The 25,058-nt window shown below is 41.4% G+C and overlaps 1 protein-coding gene across 2 annotated transcripts in view; it reads left to right on the forward strand.

Annotated features, from left to right (window-relative positions):
* Window positions 1-4,462, forward strand: part of ZNF217 (zinc finger protein 217) — a 28,169-nt gene extending 23,707 nt beyond the window's left edge. Inside the window, exons 5-6 of one of the 2 annotated variants that reach the window (XM_035900868.1) lie at window positions 931-1,059; window positions 2,345-4,461. In XM_035900868.1, coding sequence (XP_035756761.1) covers window positions 931-1,040 — 110 coding nt within the window. In that variant the 3' untranslated portion in view covers window positions 1,041-1,059; window positions 2,345-4,461. Of the gene's footprint in view, window positions 1-930; window positions 1,060-2,344 lie in introns of both variants that reach the window. The other variant, XM_035900869.1, reaches the window with a different exon arrangement.
* Window positions 4,463-25,058: the final 20,596 nt, after the last annotated feature.

Genomic DNA, 25,058 nt, shown 5'->3' on the forward strand with positions numbered 1-25,058 from the left:
CAAATTAGTTGCCTTTGCAATGGCAACATGCTATCAAGGATAACCTGTTGGCTGATTGATCTGGCAGAGGCTGCAAATTAAAGACAATTGCTCATGACACACTCCAATGGCTTTGTGGATTCTGTTGAAATATTAATTTAGCTTTGCCATTTTAATTTAATTAAAGCTTGCTAGGTTTTTTCAATGCTGCATTTAAAGCTTTCATGGAATATGGATGGCAGTTGGGCTTTTTGTATCCTGTGGGAGTAATGATTCTCGACTTTTTTCCTTAATTTTATGAAGTGTTTTTGACTGCTTGCTTAAGCTAATAAGACTTAATATGGAACAGGCATTGATTTCACATATATAAATCTGAATTAATGGTCTCAGATAAACATGAAATTACCTGTATACTAGACTGAAAATTGCTTAACAAAGGTCTTCAGGTAAACGTATATTAACACTCTTTGAAGTGTCACAATTGCCATATAATCTATGATGGCAATAATGTAGTATACATGTTTTTCCTCTTGGATACTCATATTCAGAATTCAATTTTCAAATATACGGAAACTGGACATGTAGGCATCACTCTATAGAATGTACTGCAGCACTTAAACCTTCTTAACACGAAGCCTGAGTTAAGCAAAGATATTTCTTGCAAATGAGCAAAATCTGGAGAGATGGACATCATGTGTATGCAGCTTGGAACAAAGTTGTTAAATTAATATTTGCCATTCCTCTTGTATTTGTTCTGGACACTGAATTTCCTATAATCTTTTAATAGGACGAGGGATATCTTGTCTTGGGCCCTGCTCGTGAGATGATTTGTGGTAGCATCTGTGGTATTCTGGGACTCTGGATGCTGATGTAGACCTGCTCACAATTGAATGTCTGTCCGATTTGCTTAGCAGGAAATAATTCTAACTCCTCTAAATTTATTTTTGTCAGGAAAGAGATCAGTGTCATACCAACACTTATCTAGCAGCGTGCTACAAAAGCGAAGTTATGAAAGTTTCATTGGTAATGCACACTTTCGACCAAGTGACAAGAAGACTTGATCATTTACTTCAACAAACGGTAAGCAAATCTTTTGAACTAATTGTTACTTAAGTGTTGCATTATGTACTCATAACATCAAAGGTTGCTGCATAGCATGATGAGAGGTTATGAAAGTCTGAACCAGAACAGCTGAAAACACAAACTCCCCTTCTCTTAGGAAATGAACCGAATACTGGTGTAGCAGCATTAGTTATTTTGAACAGTGGTTAATGGCTTGTGTAAAAAGTACATAGATGCACCTTTTCTAAAAGAAATTGAAAGGCTAACAATAGATAAATACATTAATTTAGTTACAATACTGGGGGAAGTGTTCAATGAAAGGGCTTTCCCCTTAAGTCAGTACATGCGGGTGGGGGAACATCATGTGGAGAACTATAAATGGGAGGAAGTGCCTGTTATCACAGTTCGTGAATCCTATGAGAGGTTATGCTGGTTAGTCCTTCCTGAAAATGTAGACATTACTCATTTTACAACTTCTGAGGATTGCCTCAAACAACAAGGCTCTTTCTGGTGGATTATTTCATAGGGAAGTAAGGGTTTTGTGATAGCTCCTTGACAGTTTATCTTTGTGTATTGGAGAGGTTGTTCCAAATAGTTTTTCCTTTGTTTGACTAAGGGGTGGGTGTAGCCTCTTAGGGAAATGGGTCAAGTGAAAAGAATTAGCCTGGTGTTCTGAATTCCCCTGCTTCATCTCTTCAGTTCTGTAGCTGTATCTCAGAACTTAACAACCCCATTGTGCTTGCAACAGTCTTAACTGCTAAGGAGATAAGTACTCTATAAGAATATAAATAAATACGTCTGTATGCTTTTTTCAAACCCAGAGCTACAGATAATTTTCCTCATTCACATTTAAGGAGATGCTTCTTGAATGCTATAGCACCTGGGCCAGCATGCGCTATTTTATGGAAAGATTTTACATATCTGGGGAGCAGAGCTATCTTACATCTAGTTGACAGCTTTTAAAATACTTTGCTTTATTTCTTGATATTCTTCTAATCTTACTGCTTTTATTGTTCCCCTACTAAGCATATCTTTGTCTAGTTCTGCTTTCTTAAGCTAACTCAATTTTCTGCCTGTATTTCTACTTGGGGCTTGAGTACCTTCAAAAGTAGACTTGATTGCTGGCTTTTATTTGGCAGATGGAAGATGCAGACCTCTTACGGCAGTATCAGTTTCTAAATACACTTATGCAAAGATGCGGAAGAAATTCCCTATATGTTTTAAAGATACTCCTTGCAACAAAAAAATGTGTTGTACTGTTTTATAGTTGTATACCACAAAACTATTTTTTTTGCCCCCCTAGGTCTGAGGACACAAGTGCATGTTCTATGGAGTTATACCTGCAGTTCATCCCTTGACAGAAAATGAATGGTGAAAGCTACTGAACTAAGCTGTGATTGTACTGTATATAAAAACACTACAGTTTTATGATACTGGTTCTGTTAACATTTTGTACCAAATAGCCATAAAAAGTAGTCTAAACAATTGGGTTATGAAGGTGTGTGGAGAATGTATATCTTGACATTGACTTTTGAGTATTTTTCATTAGAATTAATTGACCAAATATATTAGGTAGGAATTATATTTTTACATACTTGAGCGCTGCTGAAAGAGTTTCTCTTGGAAAGAATATATAATCATTGCACCTCAGGTAAACTGTAAATACTGAAGTTGAAATCCTGTTGGCTTAATGCTCCTTTTTTGTAAAGGTGAAAGTTTCTCATCTGTTTTTTCTGTTGAACTATGTTAGTTTTTTAAAACAACTTCCAAATAAACTGTCTGAAACTGTCCAGTTTATAAATGTTGTGAACATCAAAGCAACGGTGCTGACATTATGCTGATCTGCCTTGTGTATGTTAGGACCATAATGTGTTGGAGGGATCTGTTTCCCTGGGGTTGTTTCCAGCATATTTTTAAACACAAGGATGAGGCAATACTTGACATTTGGATTTCAGTGTGGTGTTCCTGAAATACGGTTGGATTCTTTTCTTGGCATTGGTTGCTGTTCTTCAGAGAAGCCTCTTAAACGAACATCTCTACCAACATACAAACTTTTAGAGCAGAAAATACCTAGGACTTGCATGAGAAACGATACTAATCTAAATGTTGCAAATGTTTAGTTTTGTACTAAACTCAATACAATTACATTTAGAGGAAAACTACTTTGCACCTTTGTCCAAACTGTAAAGTCACAAGCAAACAGACTTGCAATATGAATATGGGATCTACAGACTTCAAAAGGGATGTGGCTATGGTGTAGCCTGCTTGACTGTGCTTGGAAGCTTCTTGATGTCGAGTTTTAGCATCTACTGGGTGTTTAAAATAAGTGAGAAATAACCTGTTAATGGGAGAATGTCTCCTTTTATTTTTTTGTGAAGACAACAAGAGTTTTTTCTAATGCACATGCAGTTTAATTTTTGTAAAGGGAAGATGGCCAGTTACCAGCCAGTAAAGCAGAATTGTTGCATATTTTGACTTGCATTCCTAGTTGCTTCTCATAAAGCCTGTAGTTAAGAGTTAATTTCTTCTGTACCTGGCTTTGACTTCCATGTATTTTTAGTAAAACAAAAAATGAAAAATTTTGCACTGTTCATTTTGCTCTCTTCCCTCATACAGCAAATGTAAAATAGCAAAAACCTAGAAACTCTTGTTTTTTCATTATGCAACTTGAGATGTTCCAGTTGTATGTCTTAGTTCCTGTGTATGGGACCTATTTTTAATGTCTCTGTAAACTGGCGATGTAATGAAGTGCTGTGTATCAGGAAATTGTACACTATTTACCTTCTTTCCTGTTCATAAGCTGAGCCATATGTACATAATCTAGATTTTTGTTTTCCTAGTTTTGCACTTTTATAGCCTATTTTTTGAAGATGAATTCACTTGGAAAATGGTTAATCTATTTTTTTGCGTGATCTTTCAATGAGTCTTATAGAATGCATGCTGTAACTGTCATCTGTGTACCTTACAGGGTTCTGTGATTAAAATGTACGGGGCTGGTTTTTACAATGTTTCAGCAGACAGACCTAAGACTTGTTTGTTTTTAATCTCCCTTCATGCTGGTACAGTTTCCCTCAAGGCTTTTTTTTTTTTGGTAGGTATCTTGGGGTTGGAATGGAAAAATGAACATGACTCTATTTCATGGCAGCATAGCCCTGTACTTCAGAATACACTTTGCCCATCAGTATTAACTATTGGGATACTACTGGTTTTGTATGTTTCTTTGGAAATAACAGTGCATATATAGAGGTACAAATTGTTGATTTTTTTGGTTTATGTATTTATTTCATTCCATTTTGTTTTATTTTAATTGTTGAAACCAGAAGTCGTCAAGCAATAGGCACACATTACTCATTTAATTTATGATGTATTTCACTTTAGTTGAGTATATTATTACATGTGGATGTAAATATAGACTTGGTGTTTTGCAAAACTGGTTTCTGTGTCTTGCTTTTAAAGCTTAAAATGAGTTGCCTGGAGTTTCATATTCACTTGACCTTTCGTCATAGTTGCACCGCTGGGGGAAGAGGAAGGAGGAGAACTCGCCAATAACCAAAACCAAATTCATGCTCTGTTCAGTTGCTTATATGAAAATACTGAGTCACTTCCCAGAAAATCCATCTGTGAAGCTTAAGAGGAAAACTCTTTAATGAAGAAATCTTTTGTTTCTTCTTTCAGTTATTTTCCTTCAAGAAAGGAAATTGCATTATTGTATGTGTACTTTCTGGTAACAAAATGGAGGGGAGCATGGATTTTGTGTGTACGAGGCTTCAGAATTTGTATAGGCTTAAACTAGGTTTGAAATCAAGTATGTTCTGAAAAATTTCTAGACCTGATGTGTTCTTGGAACTCAACTGAGGTGTCAGACCTCACCAACACCTTTGGCTGTATTTCAAAACTAGATTATGAGCTTGGAAGACGATTAGAAAAGACTTGTCAAAGGCAACTCATCCTCGAGAGGAAGGGAGCTTCTCAGATGAGATGCCAGATATAAATAAACCGCATTTAAGGGCACTTGTATGAGTGTCTGCAGCCTCATTGACCTCGTAGGTTAAGCTTTTGATTCCTGTAGTAGGCTGGCGCTTGTTGCTATGATGAGGTTAGACTAGTTTCTTGACTTAAGCGAAGCTTTTATCCTCCCCAACAGCACTGCTTTTAAAGTGGGAGCCGAAGAACAAAATGATGCGATGTTGGGTCTGTCACTTGCTTTGCAAACAGCAAGTTCTTACAGCGCCTGTGGCACACAAATGAGGGGTCTTGGAGACTCGTTACGGCGGGCGTTCGGCTGGGCCTAGGTAGCAGGGCTATTAAGAAACTTCAGCTGCACTGAATGACCAGGTGGCAGACAGGATGCAAGAAATAAGTGTGAGCTTTGCAAGTGACCTTTACTATTGACCTCAGCTTTCCTTTGGTGCATCTTAGGAGTGCTAAGGGGCCTTCTTTTTGCCTTTAGTAGTCTCAGATAAGCTTAGACTAACTTAGAGACAGTAGATGTGTATTCCCCTGGCTTTAGGCATCATACTTAGATGCCCACATTGCCATATCATTTTGTGAGCTATGCAAGCTGTTGAATTAAAAGTCAAATTAAAGAGCAAATCTCACGAAGTGACTGAGAAGGAGGTGTTAAATGTATGCCAGCAGTACAAGGTTATTCAGTTGAAGATTGAGAAGTCGGCTTGGCTTCAAGTCTCTTGCATCTTCAAACAGTGTGGGATTTTGGAGGTGGTTTTCTCAGCGTTACTGTGATCTGTTTTGTCATATAATTGGTTTCTCAGTTGTGAGCTACATTAATACTGCTAAAACTTATTTCCCAGCCATTCTTGTTATTCCCAAAACGTGGGAAATGGGTTAGTTGAAAGGTTGAGACTTCTTTAGGGGGGAGGGCCAAAACAAAAAAGAAATGGAGGCAGTGAATAAATCCAGGGTGTCTTTTCACCATTGGTGTTGATAGAGCTGCTATAGTGGAGGGGTCGGTGAGATGTGCTCCTGACTCTGCGGTGGTTGTGGTTTCTACCCCCCTCATGCCCATGAAGCCCTATGATAATCTGCAGTGCCAGGTTTTGCCTCCAAGCAGGGTGTCAGAGGACCTCAAGTACGATCTAAAGAGCTGGAAGGCATGACTAACAGCGTTCCCCTTCAGCGACTGCAACTGTTTGGATCAGCGTTATGAACACTTGTTTGAGGGATCTTCCTCCTGTGCTCGTAATGAATTGCCAGTTAAGATGCGTAGTCAGACCACTGTATGTCTTGAAACCGTGAAGAAACAACACTCATTTTCTCTTACGAGGAAGATCTAATATTAAATCACAAAACAGTTTCTTCTTCCCCTTTGTGAAGGAGGAAAATATGCAAGTGTGTTACTGAGCAGATTTCTCTGTTCATTTGCACACACTTAAGAAAAGTGCATTTAATTAGGATTAGCAAGTCTCTAAATTGCAGATGGTTCTCAGGGGAAAAAATAGTTATGAGAGCATTCATGACATTAAAATCAGTACATTTAATTCAATTTCATCTTAATATTAATTCATAACATCTAAAGTAGTAATTCCTACAGAAGATATTCATATAACTTAGGATTACTGGGGAAAATGAGACCTAGCATTTCCAAACATGCTACAGCACGATTACCATGTGTAATTATGCAGACTGAGTAGCTACATGCTAATTACAAGAGTGCCCATTTTGACATGTATTGTTATCTGTAAGAAGGGCCTGGTACATGATACCCCGTTCTGTTTAGTCTGGAGTTCATGACTGATAAGATACCGAGTCCAGTATTGGGCCAGATGTGAAACACTGCAAAACCCCGTAGCTGTTGGTGCGTGGCTCTGGAGGCAGCAGGTGTGGGGTTCGGCTTGGTATCACGAAATGCTCTGGTTTAACACTTCAGACTGCTGTGTCGGCCTCTGTTCCGACCGCAGCTCTGCCAGCAGCTCTCTCTCGAAAGCGGTGAGTGTAAAGGTGGGGTATCTTCCTGAAGTTGTGAGCTACATTAATACTGCTAAAACTTATTTCCCAGCCATTCTTGTTATTCCCAAAACGTGGGAAATGGGTTAGTTGAAAGGTTGAGACTTCTTTAGGGGGGAGGGCCAAAACAAAAAAGAAATGGAGGCAGTGAATAAATCCAGGGTGTCTTTTCACCATTGGTGTTGATAGAGCTGCTATAGTGGAGGGGTCGGTGAGATGTGCTCCTGACTCTGCGGTGGTTGTGGTTTCTACCCCCCTCATGCCCATGAAGCCCTATGATAATCTGCAGTGCCAGGTTTTGCCTCCAAGCAGGGTGTCAGAGGACCTCAAGTACGATCTAAAGAGCTGGAAGGCATGACTAACAGCGTTCCCCTTCAGCGACTGCAACTGTTTGGATCAGCGTTATGAACACTTGTTTGAGGGATCTTCCTCCTGTGCTCGTAATGAATTGCCAGTTAAGATGCGTAGTCAGACCACTGTATGTCTTGAAACCGTGAAGAAACAACACTCATTTTCTCTTACGAGGAAGATCTAATATTAAATCACAAAACAGTTTCTTCTTCCCCTTTGTGAAGGAGGAAAATATGCAAGTGTGTTACTGAGCAGATTTCTCTGTTCATTTGCACACACTTAAGAAAAGTGCATTTAATTAGGATTAGCAAGTCTCTAAATTGCAGATGGTTCTCAGGGGAAAAAATAGTTATGAGAGCATTCATGACATTAAAATCAGTACATTTAATTCAATTTCATCTTAATATTAATTCATAACATCTAAAGTAGTAATTCCTACAGAAGATATTCATATAACTTAGGATTACTGGGGAAAATGAGACCTAGCATTTCCAAACATGCTACAGCACGATTACCATGTGTAATTATGCAGACTGAGTAGCTACATGCTAATTACAAGAGTGCCCATTTTGACATGTATTGTTATCTGTAAGAAGGGCCTGGTACATGATACCCCGTTCTATTTAGTCTGGAGTTCATGACTGATAAGATACCGAGTCCAGTATTGGGCCAGATGTGAAACACTGCAAAACCCCGTAGCTGTTGGTGCGTGGCTCTGGAGGCAGCAGGCGTGGGGTTCGGCTTGGTATCACAACACACGAAATGCTCTGGTTTAACACTTCAGACTGCTGTGTCGGCCTCTGTTCCGACCGCAGCTCTGCCAGCAGCTCTCTCTCGAAAGCGTTGAGTGTAAAGGTGTGGTATCTTCCTGGATCACCCGATCTTAGTTTTATTATCGGCTCCAGTTGAACTGAGCCTGAGCTGCTTAGGGCGGATACAGCAGCTTCCTATTCCTCCTGTATGAAAGCAAAGTAACATACTTAGCGCTGGACCAAGCTGGATCCTTCTGCAAGATAACAAAGCTTGGAACTGGGGAACTCTGGATTTTGGCAATATTGCTCCCTTTTTAGAAGTTTCCTCTCTTTGTTTGAGGTTATCCTTAGCTGCCTCCGTGCAAAATACCATCGCTGCTGGCTTCCAGGCTGAGCTGGGCTCTGCAGCCTCCAGGACTTCACTGCTTTTCTTCTTCTAACGCTTCGCAAACACCCCTCAGCTTCTGTAAGGTGGGGAAAGGTGGAGCGCTTCTAAAAAGGGTCACCATTGCTCTGCTTGCTTGCTCTTATCAAGGGTGGAAGGTCTAGGGTGGACCAAGGGGTGGCTCTCAACAGCACCTGCGATCAAGAGATGATGCAGGAAAGGCAATCCCAGCACCGTTTGCTTCTCCCAGTGAGAGCTTGGTGAGCGTTTGGGCATTAGATGGCAGTGTTAGCAAAGGCGAGCCTCCTGGAACAAGCTAAGGGAAGGGATGAGCCCTCAGGAAGACAGCAGCTCGCTCGGCCGAAGGTGCTGTGTATCTTAAGGCCAAGTTTGCTTTAGATTCCTAAATTAATTAGCAATTGTATAAAAGTAGATAAAAATAAAACAAACACAGAGCTGCCCCAGAATAGGCCATACATGCAGAAAGATGTTGACCTATTTAAGTAATCTGTGGAGTAGAAATCACAGCATGACCAGAAAACTTCACCAACAAGTGAGATGAACCAGAGAAAATCTGTAGATACAGAAACGTTATCTCTGATTTTTCTCTTCTCACCCTATCAATATTTACTGAAACGTGTACAGAGCAGATTTAGTTGCCGTTTAGCTGCTGGCTACCATTATTTTTGACTGCTCAAGATTTTATGATTAATTAACTGATGCATTTTATAACGTGGCACACATCACTGCGAGACAGACATTTCTCTGAGTGAATCTTAGGTACAAAACTGCATGAGCAAAGCCGGTCTAATAAATAATTATGGAATACTTTGGCATTTAAAACTCTTTTTGCACATATAAAATGTTTTCATTAATCCTCTGTGAAAGTCATGACCTAATTACTGATTTTTCGTCTTGTTGAATAATTACTTGCAAAGAACCTTTCTGCAGTTTCATCCCTCCCTCTTTGGTGCAGTTTACGGGAACAAGTGGGAAGCAGTGAAGAGGAGGAGCCAGCGTTACCTGCATCAGCCGGGGAAACAACAGACTTCTTGGTTTTCTGATGATTCAGGAAAATCAGGAAATAGTTTTCACTTAAAACAAAAAATGCCCCCCTTTCTCAATTAAAAAAAAAAAAAATTAGTTCACATTTTGTCATGAAATGTTATTTCAGTTTAGGGTACTTCTGAATCTTAAATATATATATATATATATATATATGTTCTCAAAAATCTAATTAAACATTGCTAAATAAAGTAATTCTGAGTAAACCCAGTGAAATTTTAATGTCAAAGTTAAGCATAAATAGTTAAGGAAAAGAGAAGGTCAGAACAACTGAGTGAAATCAGAATTAATTCAGAAATAGATTTTTCACCAAACTTGCATTTTTGCCTCCTGAGTTCTTCCAATACCTCTCGCCAAAACCTCCAGAAACCCCCCAGCTTTTCAGCCAGCAGGCCAAGGTATTTCGTACATCCGCTTGCGGGTTCCTGTTCTCAGCTGAACAAGGAGAAATGGCTCTGCACTTCGGTTACCTTTCTTGTCTAGCCAACATATTTTCCAGGCTCAATTTTTTGCTAAGCTTTAGTGCAAATAACACCTTACCTGAACCACCTTCCCATTGCACTGCTCAACGTTCCCATCGTGCGGTCCCTCTGTGCGTTCCACAAAGCCGGATCAGGATGAGATTTGGCACTTCTTAATTTCTGTTTCTTTTTGATTTACCTTCGGCGTTGTGGTTGGGTTTGTATAGCTTGTCTCCCTCCCTCGGCTTGAGGTTAAAAGGTAATTGAACTCAACGTTTCTATTCCAATTGGGTCTTGTAAAAGTCTCTCTTAGCAGAACCGAAATCTGGCCCTTTGACATTTTGACAGAATCTGTTTTCAGGTTGAAAAATTTCTTTCCCGATAAGAATTTTGGTTGTGTTCCTGTTTGACTCCAAAAGCCTGAGCTGATCATCTTTAAAGCATTAGCACAATTGCTTACAGATGGACTTTTTATATTAAAAAAAAAGCCATTTCCCACTCCTTTAACCTAGCATTATTGCTGTTTTCCTAAGCTCAGGGGCTTGTCATTTTGTTAAGTTAACCTGAGCATATTCTGGGACGAGTTTTTCCAGAGCTATTGATATTCCGTTAGTTACTACAGGAAAACAAGCAAACAAAATTCTTATACACTTGTAATGCTGTTCAGGTCTTGTCAACTAAATGGAAATACTTGAATGTCCTGGTACAAATAAATGCTTTGGATTTGGTTTTGGTTTGGGCTTTTTGGTTTTTTTACTTGTCAGTGGTTTTTTTGAATTGCAGAGCCTGGTCTCGGGCCACCTTAATCACACCCCAATTGCACCACGCCACTGAACTGCGCACTCAAAAAGCCAGATTCGGTGAATTTAGTTTTGAAGGCTTTAAAAATAAAGATCAGTGATAGTCTACCATCAGAATGGACTTTTTGGTGGAGAGCCAGCTCTGGTAACTGAGGAACTGTAACTATACTTGCATCTTTATAGATTAAAGTTGAGTATTAACATAAAACCAGGATAACTTTTAAAAAAATATACTTCATATTTAAGGCATATTTTGCTGGGCAATATTTCGTTTATGTAATTTAATGTTTCCTTTTTGGTGGCACCTGAAATGTCCAACCCCAGCTTTGCAGCCCTGTTCTCTCTGGTCACTGTGGGAACAAGCTGCAGGCCAGCGTCCCTCCGACCTTTCAAAGGTGGTGTTCGTTCCCTAAATGCGTTATGGCTACAAAAGCACCATTTCACCAGCAAAAGCACGTCTTTTCTCTATGCAAAACGTTGTAAATACCTTTCAAGTGACAGTACCATTGCAATAAATATTTTCAGTGTGCAGCCAGTCTTTGTTTCCCTAATGCTCTCGTTAGTGTTGAGGTTTATCTGATGGTCTCTGCAAGAAGCCTCCTTCTCCCTCACTAGGGCCCTTTAGACATGCGATGCACTTAATATTTTAAGGACTTGGGTGTCTTTTGCAGGACAGCCAGAGGAGGCATCAAAGGGCTTAGCCTGGATTACTGTTCAGGCTGCAGAAAACTCATTTCTGCCAAAGTCCTAAATTTTACAAAATGGAGTGGTCTGGACCTTGCTCCACAAGACTGCAGTGGTGTGATGTGCTGAGAACAAATAAAGGCAGTATTTGAACTGTATTTCCTCAAAGCACAGCTTGGTTAAGAACTCCTTCAGGGCATGCAGCTGATGTTTGAGGTACCGCACAGTCCCAGGGCAGCGGGGAGCAGGGTACCTACCAAGAGTTCGCACCCCATTTTGTGTTGCCTTTACCCTGCCGCTGTACCCTGGCTGAATCCCATATGAGCAGATCCCTTCTCCTCCGTTTTTTTGGTGGTGCCAAGTGCACTGCTGATCATCAAACCCAGGGCAGATGAGCAGACACCATTCAAGGAGGGTCCTGTTCATCCTCCTGTACGCGTAGCCTGAGTCCGGCAGCTATTTGGTGTGGTTGGTTATTTGTACCTGCCATGATAAAAGACTGGCCCTGTGCATGATGGCCAACACCGACACACTCCCGGCTCCCTGTGTGAACTGGTGGATGGAGGAGGAGAGGATCTCCCAGCTCTCTGCCCAGGGTGGGGTGAGCACTGGCATAGAATTAAAATCATACAATGTTTTGGGTTGGAAGGGACCCCTAGAGGTCATCTAGTCCAACCCCATCTGGGGTGTCTGTGTGTGCAGCACCCCGGGAGGGTCTCCGTCGTCATCCTCAGGGCCTTGACTCCTTCTCGTGAACGAGGAAAGAACTTCCCAGTAGTGGGGAACAACTTAATACAGCCTGAACTTTTATACTCCATCTTGGATTGTTTTGCTTATGGTATTTGTTACTTCTCTTTCCATGAGGACAGCCTGAGGTCTGGAGCCCAGTTAAAAGCTTGGTTTGCTCCAGAATTCCCTCTGAGCTGGGGCTGAGGAGTCGATGCAAGCCAGGAACAGATGCTGAGGGTATGTAGGGTTGCCTTTTGTTCCTTTAAACTTTTGTTTTCTGGACCATAAATCTTCCTAATAAAGTGCCCCGAGTGACACAAACCTCTCAGGCCGCTGTGCCGGGTGTGGTGTGCTCAGCAGCCGTGCCCCAGACCCACTCAGAAACACTGGGCATCAGCTCTGTGCAAACTCCCGGGAAAGCTCAGCGCGCCCCCAGCATAAGCCACAGCCCTGCGTGGGGATGCCCCTGGCCCGGGTAACCCCTCGCTCGTGGAGGGCATCGGGGTGATGAACGGGGCCGTCTGTGAAGGGTGGCCCGCTCGGGTCGTACTTTTCTGCTTTTAAACTTGAGAGCAAACCACGGGTCCTTCCTGTTTGTGGTGTCCCAGGAAGGTGAGCCAGATAATCCCACGGCAAACCCCAGCCCCTCGTCCCAGGTTCTCCTCTCCTGCCTCTCACAGACGTGGTGATGTCCCACCTGAAGTCCTTTGTACCATGACCTTGGTGCCCTTCTGGAGGTAATCGATCTCTCCTTCGCACCCGGACTTCACTGTCAGACCAGCTATTTAAATAGTAAAACATTCAGCAAAGGTAGACAGAATTAAATTTATCCCTGAATTGTTGAATAATGTAATATTCGTGTTGTACATAAAAGAATCACAAACCACCCAGCCTGATTTTCCTATGAAAACATTTAACTTTTATTAAATCAAGACAGTTTTAAGGAGCAGCAAAAAATGAAAGCAAAAACAATTGAGCCAGCTTTCAAAGTTGCCCTGTAGCCAAAACATCCATCTGAGAAGCTGAAGGGTTGATTTTATTTGTTTGTTTGTTCTTCTGTTGGAGTGTATCACCAATAATTAAAAAAAAGAAAGACATGCAAGTTCAAACCCTTGGAATAAATTAGAGCAGTCTCTTAAGCCTGCTGAGAGCTGCCTACAGCTGGTTTGGCAGTCTCCATCAATACGGGAACGCTGCAGCACAGGCAGGGGCTGGGTCCTGCCCAGCCCCAGTCCTGCCCAGCCCGACAGACGGGACGCGGCTCCTCGCAGGCCACGGTCCTGGCCCCGCAGCCTTTCGGGGGGGCGTGGGCCGCCAGTCGGGCGCAAGGGCAGGAGGTGGAAACACGCTCACGTGGCGCGCGTGTTGCTGCTTCGCGGAGTCATTAAAATATTTGGGGTCAACGCCTGTGCGCCTTGCAGGTGAGACTCCCTTCAGGCCAGGATTTGGCCCTGTACCTATAAAACATGCCTAAACCATTAACTGTTCTTCCCAGGAAAGTGGCAGAGGACCCTGCATGCTGGAGTTAAGTCAGAAAGGCTAGACAAAGCCCTGGGGAGCGGTCTGCGGGGAACAAACCTGTATTGGCAGACAGCAAGATAAATTGGATGATCTAATAGTCCTTTTCCATCTCTAAGTTTTATGATTCATTTGTTATTTTAGCCATCTATATATATTTTTTATTTTACCCTAGAGGGGTTTCTTGAAATGTGTGCAATATATTCCTTAAAAAAAAAAAAAACCCTTAAAAAAAAAAAAAGATCAGTGGTGCAGGATCCAAGGCACTGTCTTGTGAGTGTATTCACTAATGAACCACCCGGCGTGTAGGAGTGGGAGGGGAGCTCGTGCAGCCATGGGTCTGGGACGGTCACACCAGGGAGCAGGTGGTGGGGCAAGGAGGGTGTGGAGACTTTCGCCGGCTTTGGCTCTGTGCGTTGGGGATGGGAGGCTGAAGAAGGGGTGGTGCTGCCCTGGTGGCCCCTGTCCTCCATGCCAGGCTGGATCGACCCTGAGGGGGGCTTGGGAAAGGCAGGAGATTTGGAGGAAATCCGAGGAGAAGGGTGATGGTGGGGTGGGGGGACACATCCAGCTCTTGCCTCCCCCCTGAGTGGGGCCAGCTGCCCTCTCCTTTGGCGACCGGAGAGCGCGTGGGTGGGACAGAAGGGCCGGCAGCAGCGTGGGGAGGATGCTCTGCCCTGGGGACCACGGCTGCCCGTGGGCTGTCTGGAGGTGGGCTCTGCCGCTCATCCTGCATTTTATCATGGCGAGGTGGAGCCACGGCAATTAAGTATGGCTAACAGGTGAGACTGTACCCATCAAAATTTAATGAGTACAAGTCTCAGGGATCTCTGCCATGGAGAGCTTTGACTCATGGGCAGTAAATAACCCATCATGGCCAGGGTGGCACCGGCGTGTGCGGCTGCACTCGGGCGCGTGACATGGCCCCGCTCGGGGGGGACGTTACGGAGGGACGAGGGAGCGCTTAGGGAAACTAAGTGTTAAACCCAGCCATCCGTCTGAGGTGGAGCACTTGAGAGAAGGGTGTTTGGTATCTCAATCATGCCTGGTTTATGGCTAGCGAGCCTTGAATTTGTGTGACAGCAGCCCAATGCCTCGCTGTAGATTACACCATAAATAACCCAGGCATGGAGTGGTCAGGGGAGCCAGATGAGGGAGAGAAAAAGATCTGTAGAAACAAATGCAGCGTGGTGTAGTTGGATTCCTTTTTTTCTTATGTTAAGTGATTATTATTTAGGGGAAGGGAGGCTGCTAGAAATCGTTCCTGAGTTTTACTGAAACAGGCACATTCCTGTGGTTTTTTTTTTTTACTCCCACAGCCTCTCCAGGTCAGTCTTTTTCTTTCTCTGCAGAGAAAGAAAGGGGAAAAAAAGAAAGAAAGAAAAGAAAAACCCACACAAAAATCAATCCATCAAATGTCATTACAGATTTATTAAGCCTGATGTAGAAAGACTTTTAACAGTAACATCTTCAGAAAGCATAAAAAGAGCACTTCTGTTCAGTCTTGTGCTTTGAAAATCTAAATATATTTTTATCATATAAATAATTCTTTTCATGTTTTAAGTGCATCTGTTTTTTTTTTTTTTCCTTTTCAAATTTCCATTTTACAATTGGCCAAAACTGAAGTCTGCATTGACTGAAATGAAGCCATTTGCAAAGCTAATGATGTTGTGAAGCATGTCTATGGTGAACCATATCAGCTAGATTTCAGAAAGGTAGTTCAATGAGTGCAGCATTAAAATGAGGGACAGCCTCCAGCAAAATCATAATTGAACACACCCAAGTCCTTAATGTCTGCAGTTGGGTTTCCTGATGCAAATTATGATAACATTTCAGATGTGAGCAGTCGCTTTCCAATAGCTGCAGTGGAAAAGAGACATTTTATGCCACAAAGGAAAGAATTACCATGTTTAAAAATGTAAATAATATATGTATAGAAACCTTTTTTATGGAAATGAGGCATTCAGGATTATGTGAACAGTTTGGGCTATTTTTTTTCCTTTTAAACACAACAGATAAAGATGTGTGATCTATTATTCAGGGCTTTAATTACAGTTCTAAAACTGCAGTGATTTTATTTAAAAAAAAAAAAAATCCCTGGGCATAAAAAGTAATATTTTCTGTGGTAAAGTTGAGGGATTTTTTTTTTTTTTACAATGTATTTACCGTGGTAAAAATACAGAACAAAAAATCACTGTTAATAGATTTCAATGCTGCAAAATCATACACAGAAATACATCTTAAATGCACTGGAATACAGTCATCTTCCTGTAAATCAAAAAAGGCCTTAGATAAATAGGTTTGACCTGATTTAAATTTAATGAGATACATAGTCCTGATTGTTAATAATTGGTTTGGGGGAACCCAAAACAATAAAAGCAGTAATCTCCTCTAGTATAAATTATACGAATTTATTTAGCAATCAACCAAAGGAAAAAAAATGCCATTACCATTATCAATTTGTTTAGTTTAAGTTAGTTATAATAAGCAAATAATTTGAAGCAGAATTGCCGGCTAGGCTTTGAGAAAGAAAGTGAATATTGGGAAGATGCATATCTGTGATGAAGCTTTAGGGCCACTAGGTGGTACGGTCCTCCCAGCAGAAAGGGGTTTTTCCATTGTAAGGACCATTCATAATCATCAAAACCAAGTGAAACATGGTTTTGATTAAAACAGCCTGTTGGCTCAATAATCTTAGTAATTTTAAAAACATCCTTAATGTGGAAGAAGAACACTGCAATGTCAGAAATGGCCTTGGGGCCCATTATAAACAGCAACAAAATAAATAAGGAGGAGAAATGAGAGGTCATGAAAACAAAATTAAGCTAATGTTTCAAATTTTGACAATTATGAATTGTTCCTCCAAGAAGACATTAAAAAAAAAATTCAGGCACTATTAGATAAAATACAAAGAGAATAATTGTACATGTATGAGTTTTCCCATGGGACTAAGCATGCTTTAAAAGCAAAACTTGACTTAGATTTCCCCTCTTCCCCCCGCCCCCCCTTTATAGCCAGCAATTGGGCAGGTCTCATGCAAACACAGACTTGCTGCTCAGAGTTCCTCCAAAAACTCATCTCTAATCCCTTTATGAACCCTTAAAAGATGGTGACCAAGAAAACAAACAAACAAAAATTACAAGCATATTTTCTATACAAAAAAAAAAAATATCCCCCGTTATGGACCAATTTTTTTAGGAAACTGAAACAAGCCAATATAACAAAATCTGTGTTCATAACATGGCAATATAGTTAATATATACAAATATGTACAGTATAAAAATGCATCAAAGGCGTAACTTTTCATCCAAACAAGCTGCAGTGCACAATGAAAAGCAGCTTGGCCCCCCCGCCACGCTAAGTATACAGGCAATATATTCTATACAGCATGCACTTGTTACAAAATTAGTGCAGAAGCACCGAAACATTCTACAGATAAAGTCACCGCGAGTCCTCTCGGAAACGAGTCCCATTTGCGTTGTTAATATAAAAAATGTGTTTAATCTTTCCTTTTTGCGATTTGTAGTATATACATTTTTTTTTTTTTAAAGAGAAATGACCTTTTGATTCTTTTTTTATTATTATTTATTTATTTTTTAAACAAACTTCTAGACCTAACACCACGGGTCACAGATGTAACCTGAAGATGCTGCCAATAACAAACTTACTACATACCACAAGCGCTGGGGCAGAGCAGAACTGTCGAATTGGCTACGATGGCCAACTACGCTCTAGTATTTGAAATGGGGATGGATCTTGCGTGATGCGCGCTGACATATTCAAGATAATAAAAACCAAAACAAATGTACAGAAAAAAACCCCAAACCCAAACCAACAAAGGATTAATGAGTGGTGCCTGAGCACTAGACCGAAGGGCATATTGTACCAGAGACATATGACAGTGAAGTACCCTGAGCCAAATAAGAACTGTTTAGCTTGTCAGCTTTTGCAACCTGTATTGCACACTCCAGCATTTGCTGCATTATAAAGCCAAAACACTGCATTGTCCATCCTGAAGATATCTGCTGTTTCGCTTGGTGCCAACAGTGCCCAGCTGCTACTTCAGCCACAGAATCATTGCCTGGTTATAAATAGATACACATACACACACACGTATAGAGTGTGCCAGTGCATGCACAAATACATGAATGCATATAGGGGTAGATATCTGTATATAGCTGCATATCTACCTAGATATATACAGACACGTAGGTTTTGAATGTTACACGCACTAGTTAGTGAGAACATTGCCCATATAAATCTTCCACATTTGAGACAGTTGCATGGATGTTTAAGTTCTGTAAATACATCCCTCACCTGGGGCCGATGCCCGTGGGGAGGTGTGGGCTGCAAGGGAAAGCATTCCTTGCCTTTAATGTAGCTCTATTTCTGCAAGACATTATTTTCATTTTCTTTTTAAAATATTGATTTTTTTTTTCCTGCTATCTCATCTAAGAAGGCTAATGAAAGAATTTGTTGTCTTTACTTAGATCAAAAAAGAAAAAAAAAAAAGTTTGCTCAGCTAGATGGTATGAACTCAAGTGGAGATGTATGACCTGCTAGGATTAGTATTTAATCTGTTGTCTCAAACAGGGCTTTTTACAAAGGCCTGAAGACATTTCATGAGCTGAGAGTGATGATGAACTGGAAGTTTATTACTCTGCAGTTAAGTCCAGTGGTAGAGCTATTTCACTTTTAAAAATACTCTCAGAGAAAATATTGTACAGACAATTTGGTACAAGAAACACCAGTGTCATCTTAAACTTTATCTACTCTTCACATTTTTGCCGGCATAATTAAAGCAAAAAAATCACCGCTAGTGTAGACTGAAGTATACTGGGATAAAAGTGCTTGCACTGGTATAAAAGTGGTCCAGCAAAGCAAAATAAGCTGTACCAGTATAAAGTGCTTTATAGCGATACAACTGTTTTTACATTAGGACTTTCACCAGCATAGTCACATCAATAACAAAGTTTTGCAATCACTTCCCTGACATAACTATAAAACTTCTGAAGTGCAGACTGTGCCTTAGATTTAATCTGCACAAAGCTAGAGACTGTTTGCTGGAGCTGTTTTCAAAACCATCTAAACATGTTAGGAACCCAAGGTTAGGACCATGAGGACAGTGTTTGGAGCTGCGTAGACGGAGGGTAAATATACTGAATTCGAAGGAGTAGCCCTGGATTTACACCACTATAAATGAATTCAGAATCTGGCTTCTGTTTTTGAGAAGTTGGTATAAATAAAGCTGAAGACTGAAATGCAATGGGAGGGAGGCGGCTGCAGGGCAGATCGGGGACGTGCTGGTGGGACGCGGCGCAGCGCATGCCGGGTGCACACCCTCTCCCCGGGATTTTGCACTTGGCACTGTGTCTGTTTGCAAAGGTATGTTGGCTTCTATCATCACTGTAAACCCATTCTTTTTATTTTTTTATTCTTTCATTTTCCTTCAGGAGACAATTGGAGAATAAAAATCCTAAATTCTGCATGCTTGGGTGAAGTCAACCACTGCAGGAAATAATAAAGAGAAGAAGAAAAAAGAAAACCAAGGAAGCAATTCTTTCTGGAATAGCTACCTAGTGGCTCATCCAGGGCCATCGACAGAAAGGCTTATCTTGACTTCAGGTGATGACAAATTAGGACCTTGGTCTGATGAAATGTGAATTGAAATCTGCCTTTAGATGCATGTCATTTATTCTTTAGTTACAGGTTTCAAAATGTTACATTCGCTCTGGTCCAACCTGTCACATATAAAAAAGGCTCAGTTCACACCTACTAATGGCCAGCTCAAACTCTTCAGCACCATCACTGAAAAGTTCTTAGTTTTAGTGAAAGTCGATAACCTCTCGCTGATCATTTTCAACCAAGGTCAGAGGTTTGGCAAAAAGGAAAGTTGCAACCTGTGGGATAAATTGTGAGGTGGAGCAGGAAAACCAGACCAGCAAACCCGCCATATCACTGACCCTGCTGTGACTTTGACACCCAAGGAGAAGCTGGTCTGGGGTCGCCTCTGGGGTGGCCAGTAACCAGGAATTACAGCTCTATGTACCTCCTAAACACAGCTTCCTCGGAGCAAAAATAATATGTCAGGTTGTACTGTAAGAAGATGGGCAGATACCAGCAGCACTTTTTCAAAATATATAGAGGTGGTTATATCAGTACTCTTGCTCGGGGACAGATGGCCTTCAAAGCCTGCTGTAATTGCAACATATTGATCGGGAATCTGTGATCAATACCGTCTTTATAGAGAGAATTTTAAATATAAATTGCATCGTATATCTGTTTACAAAGACAAAAGCCCTATGTGATCGAGATCCACCTCCACTTTGCCAAGGCGCTTCTCCAGCCCGAGTTATGACGGCAAGCATGGACGGGGACAGTGGCCTCAGCCCAGCCTGGCCTTGGGCACTGAACAGAGTCACTTCTTTGCTGGGAGGAAGCCTCTGCCAAAAATTAGGTTGCCATCTTTATTCCTTCGTGTTTTCTCAACAGGTTTGATTGCCAGATAATATTCACCGTAAGACCAAACCGAGGGCTGACCTGAGCGGCTGCACTTGAACCAGAGCAGCGCCTTCGCGGCAGGATCAGGCCATCAGGAATCAGCAGAGCACAAGGCTACAGAAAGCCAATCCCCCCTCGGTAGCTCTCACCCAGGGGCTGCCCCTGGCCAAAACTCTGTTACTTTTGTACTCTCCTGATCACCAAGGGCAGCTTACTCTCTGTGCAAAGTCTGCACGGGTGCTTCCCAGTGGGAATATCCCTGTCTATTTTAGGAACTGAACTGTGGGTATAAATCAGTCAATAAATACGGCATTTTATCAAAACACGATTAAGAAAAGAAAAAAAGACCAAAAATTAGGGAAACAATCCTTGCCATCTGAACGTGCAGGAGTTGACTCAATAGCCTGTAAAACTGGCTTGGAAGACTTCAACCCCTATCGTGTTAATATATAATTATTGATTTTTAAAATGACTTCTTATATCCTCCATGATCTCTAAAAAAGCTAGGGAGGTCAGTCTTGTAAATACTTTTACAAGTAGGTAATAAAACCCATGATAAGTTGCATTGACAAGTAATTACTGGGCAGGTTTGTTAGCAGATTCTCAAAGATTTTTTTTTAAACCAACAATTATTATTGTGCTAATGACAGCCATTTTTAAAGTTAAGTGTCCTTTTCCCTCTCAGCTTAAATAATAAAAGCCTGGAAAAAACACCTGAGACTGATCCACCGAAATTCTTATGTATTAGACTCTAAAGAGATGCTAATTATGTCTCCCTTTTTTAAAACAGAACGTTTTTTTTAAGGTGATATGGCTTATTTTGACATGGACACTAGCAGGAAGGGAGCTATGATTTCTGAATAAATCTCTCAAAGCAGTGTGTAAGGGTAACAATTCCTACTGCTTTATTGCAGTGCAAGAGCATAAAGAGCTTGGATATGTGGTTTATCAATATGCCACTTGTTAATAAGCAAGGATGTGAATCATAAATATTCGGCTGTTTGATCACCCGGCTTTTAATTAATGTTTTGATGATCTCCAATAAGAATAAAAGTCAGAACGATAGATATCGAGTAGATACGACAGAGAAAAGATGCAATGATTTCCTGTGTTACCTGATTTATATGACAGATAAACTATCAACTCATCCAGTTTCATACAGAGAAAGAGAGGAGAGAGACGTACATTTTCTTTTTTTATATCATATTGTAAAAAAAAAAAATCACTTAATTCAAATGTGTACCTAAAACGTTCCCAGAGGACAGCAATGCAGACAAAATAATCAAGGTTTAGCACTGCGTAATAAAGGTTTGTGGCCGGATTTTAAATGAAGGAGCTGTTCCGGCACTCGCCTGTGCCAGAGCGAAGCTTCCTGAGCAAAACGCGCCACTGGGCTGGCCAGCCCTCCCGCGGGGGGACCAGCCCTCCCGAAAACCTTGAGAGAGGTGTTCAGCTCTGGGGTCCCAGGTGCCGGCAAGGCTGGGGCTGGGGCGGCTGATGGTGGGACCGTGTTCCCTGTGATCACCACGTGCCTGCTGCTCACCGGCTATGGGGCACCGGCAAAGTCTCTTTTCTGCCAAAACCCAAGCAGCTGGTGCCCCAAGGAGCCCCAGCCCGATGCCACGGGCTGGCTGGGGCTGTAGGGCCACCCCCTTGCAGGAACTGGGCTCCTTGCTCCCAGCAGCAGCTCGTGTTGGCATCCGTGCAGCTCGGCCATGGCCGCAAGCAGCAAAACATACGGCACGGAGGGTTTCTACCAAAGCAGATGGCGAAACGCCCAGCTGCGATAGGTTTCAGGATCAGGGCTGTCGTAAGTCAGTGGGAACTTCACCCGTTGGATGCTGCAATAAGACAAATATTTTTCTAGAGCATCCAAAAGCCTGGGGAAAGGAGCAGGGCTGGGATACGCATGTGGTTTCTCCCAAGTCGCATTTTACCGCAGCACTTGCTGCCTTTGGGTCCACACCACAGGACCCACTTTGTGCAACTTCACTTAATAACTCTGAACTGGGCTGTGCAATTTAACAGTTTCCGAGGAGCTCGATGCTAATGCATTGATTTTGCTTTAATAGAATTTTGTTGTCAATGGCCGGCGCTCAGCACGGTGCAGGCTTCAATCTTAACCCATCTGAAGGCTCTGCTCGTTTCCAGTTGAGCTCCGTTCATTTCCAGTTGAATAGGTTAAGCAAAGACAGACCTCACTGTTCTCAATTCACTTTATGATCCTCCCATCATAAAAAATAATATCAGCACCTTGCTTTTCATGTCAGAACTACATTTGAGCTGCTATTCCCTATGCCCATGAGTAAATCCCATAAAAGCCGCCCCGTTGTACTGTCGCTATTTTTCCTTGTGGATGATTGATTGATGGATGAGTGCTGACACTTCAATGAAGCTATTTCGACTGCCATCTCAATCCGATGATGTGAGGGGTATATTTTCTGTCCATGCCTCATTACTTCAGAATGACATTCCTGGAACTTCATTTACTTTTTCCCTCCTTCCCTCAAGCGCCATATTTTTTCCCATCTAGGTTATGCATGCCATAAAAAAAGCAATTTGCTATTATATGTGGCATAAGGGCAACACTTTCCCTAGGAGGTAAATAAGAAGGGCCTTTTTTTCTCCTCCATGTTGAGTTTAGGGATCATGTCAAAATTTCCCAAACAATGCCGAAACAGGCCCTTCTGCACAAGCCACAGGGAATGCAGTAAACGTGTTTAGTCTGATTTTGTGAATGCTGCCCTTCAATTATATCCTTGAACGTCTAAAATAAAACAATAGTAAAAGACACCCCAAAGCCCTCTCGCATTTGAGGAAGATCCTCTTCTCAACTTGTGCCTGGCATACTTTGAATATTTCATTTGCAACGGAGTAGCGATTTACAACTTGATCCAGACTTATTTTTCCTTTGAGAATAAGGGAAGTTCATCGTTAAATGCAGAGATGGATTTGTCTGCTGGAGGTTGCTTTCGCTGCGAGGAACTGCTCAGCAAGAGTAAACAGGGCTGCGCCTGATTTTCCAAGCAGTGCACTAGGTACCGCGAGACTCGTGATGTTAGCATATCCTGGAAGATTTTGTGAGTTGACTCGGGACCTGATTTTAATCTTCGAAATACAGTATTCCCGTTAATAATAATGTATAATTAAGACATCCGTTAAAAATCCATAACGTTAATTTAATGGAGAAAATCTAATACAGTTCTATTGGAATTTTTACGTTAAATTAACTTTAACGGGCTTTTAATGGATGTCTTAATTAGATCTCATTATTAACGTGAATATTCCACAAATTAAAATCGGGACCTCAAAGTTTTAATGAAAAAAGTTACAAGCACAAATTTGAAATTGCCATCTTTGTAGCCCCCTTCTCCCTAGGTCTCGGTTGACTTGAAGCCAGCTGAGCTTTCCAGCCTGTCCGCACTGGCCAGGCCGGGCAGAGAGCGCGAAGACCAGACTCTGATCTCATTTATGGTGGCATAAATCCAGCGTACCTCCATTGACTACAACAGAGAGGTTTAGATTTACACTCACCTAACTGAGAAAGGAATTCTACTTTTATTCTTTTATATCTATATATAGATATTTATATAGTGATATTTATATATAGATATACCTATATTTATATAATGTTCAATAATCTAACAATAGTGCTTTTGTTTAAAAATCACTCCATCGCATATGTCTCGTCATAAACCATAATGGAGATTTAAATATATATATATATCTGAGGAATAAAACAAACGGAAAATAATCCATTTTAAACAAATCTTTGGCAGCAACATGGTTAAGCATAACTATTTGAACAACTTGCACAGAAGATTAACATTGTTCAGAGGTTTTTTGGCTCAGAATCTGTTTTAACTTAATAATTCTTGTACTTACTGTGATGTATTGATCCCTAGTGCAATGACTGGATTGGGCAAGCCAGGTGCAACAGTAATAGCTGCACAGAATAGAAACATTTCCTTTAGACAAACTATCCCAAAGGGGTTATAAATAGGAAATGGACATTACCATGAAAAGTAAAGCTTCCAGTGTGACTGCATCTTGTGTAGCACACTTGGACATTAAACTATGAAGAATTTTTTTTTTCCTGTCAAGTGTTACAAATTGACGAAATAAGTACATCAATGTTCTCAGTCATTATCTTACTTCAGTGGCACTTTGTTTTAGTGACAGCAAAAAGGGACAGTGGAGACCAGACAGCCCCAGTGCAGTTTATCAATGAAAATCTAATATCGTCCATAAGCAGGGGAGTGGAAATCAATACTTCATTACCAAATTGTTAGTGAGGATGAAGAAGAATAGCGGGAGGTTTTTTGGCAGTCTTCTTGGTCCGGGTTGTTGTGAGTTCAATGTCAGGATTGGAGTGACACACGCAGAGGCGGGCTGGGTGCGGGAAGCCTGGGCTGGAGAGCTGGAACTAAGGCATTCGTCCTGCAAGCAGAGTAACAATAACAATGATCGTTACCAAGTTTCTAATCACAACTCCAGATTTTATTGAGTATGTACTTTTGTCAATAGAAATTTCTGGAAATGGCTCAGCTTTGCGTTACGTTGTCCACCCACAGGCTCACAAAATGGCAAGGTCACAGAAATGTGAATAAAAACCCCCAGACCCTCACGTCCGTCACTGAGCAGGGATTAGCAGGTAAATTCCAGCTGATGCCGTGGCTCTGCCTGGTCCCCTGAGTGAGTTACTCTGCACCTCGTGCTGGTTAAACCTGGACAATATAATGAGCTTCTTCCTACTACCAGCCAAGAATATGCTCTAAAATCGTCATGGGGAGTGGACATCTTGGTA

This window comes from Egretta garzetta, unplaced genomic scaffold, assembly GCF_000687185.1.
Source record: "Egretta garzetta isolate BGI_Z169 unplaced genomic scaffold, ASM68718v1 scaffold188, whole genome shotgun sequence".
In the NCBI taxonomy this organism is placed as follows: Eukaryota; Metazoa; Chordata; class Aves; order Pelecaniformes; family Ardeidae; genus Egretta; species Egretta garzetta.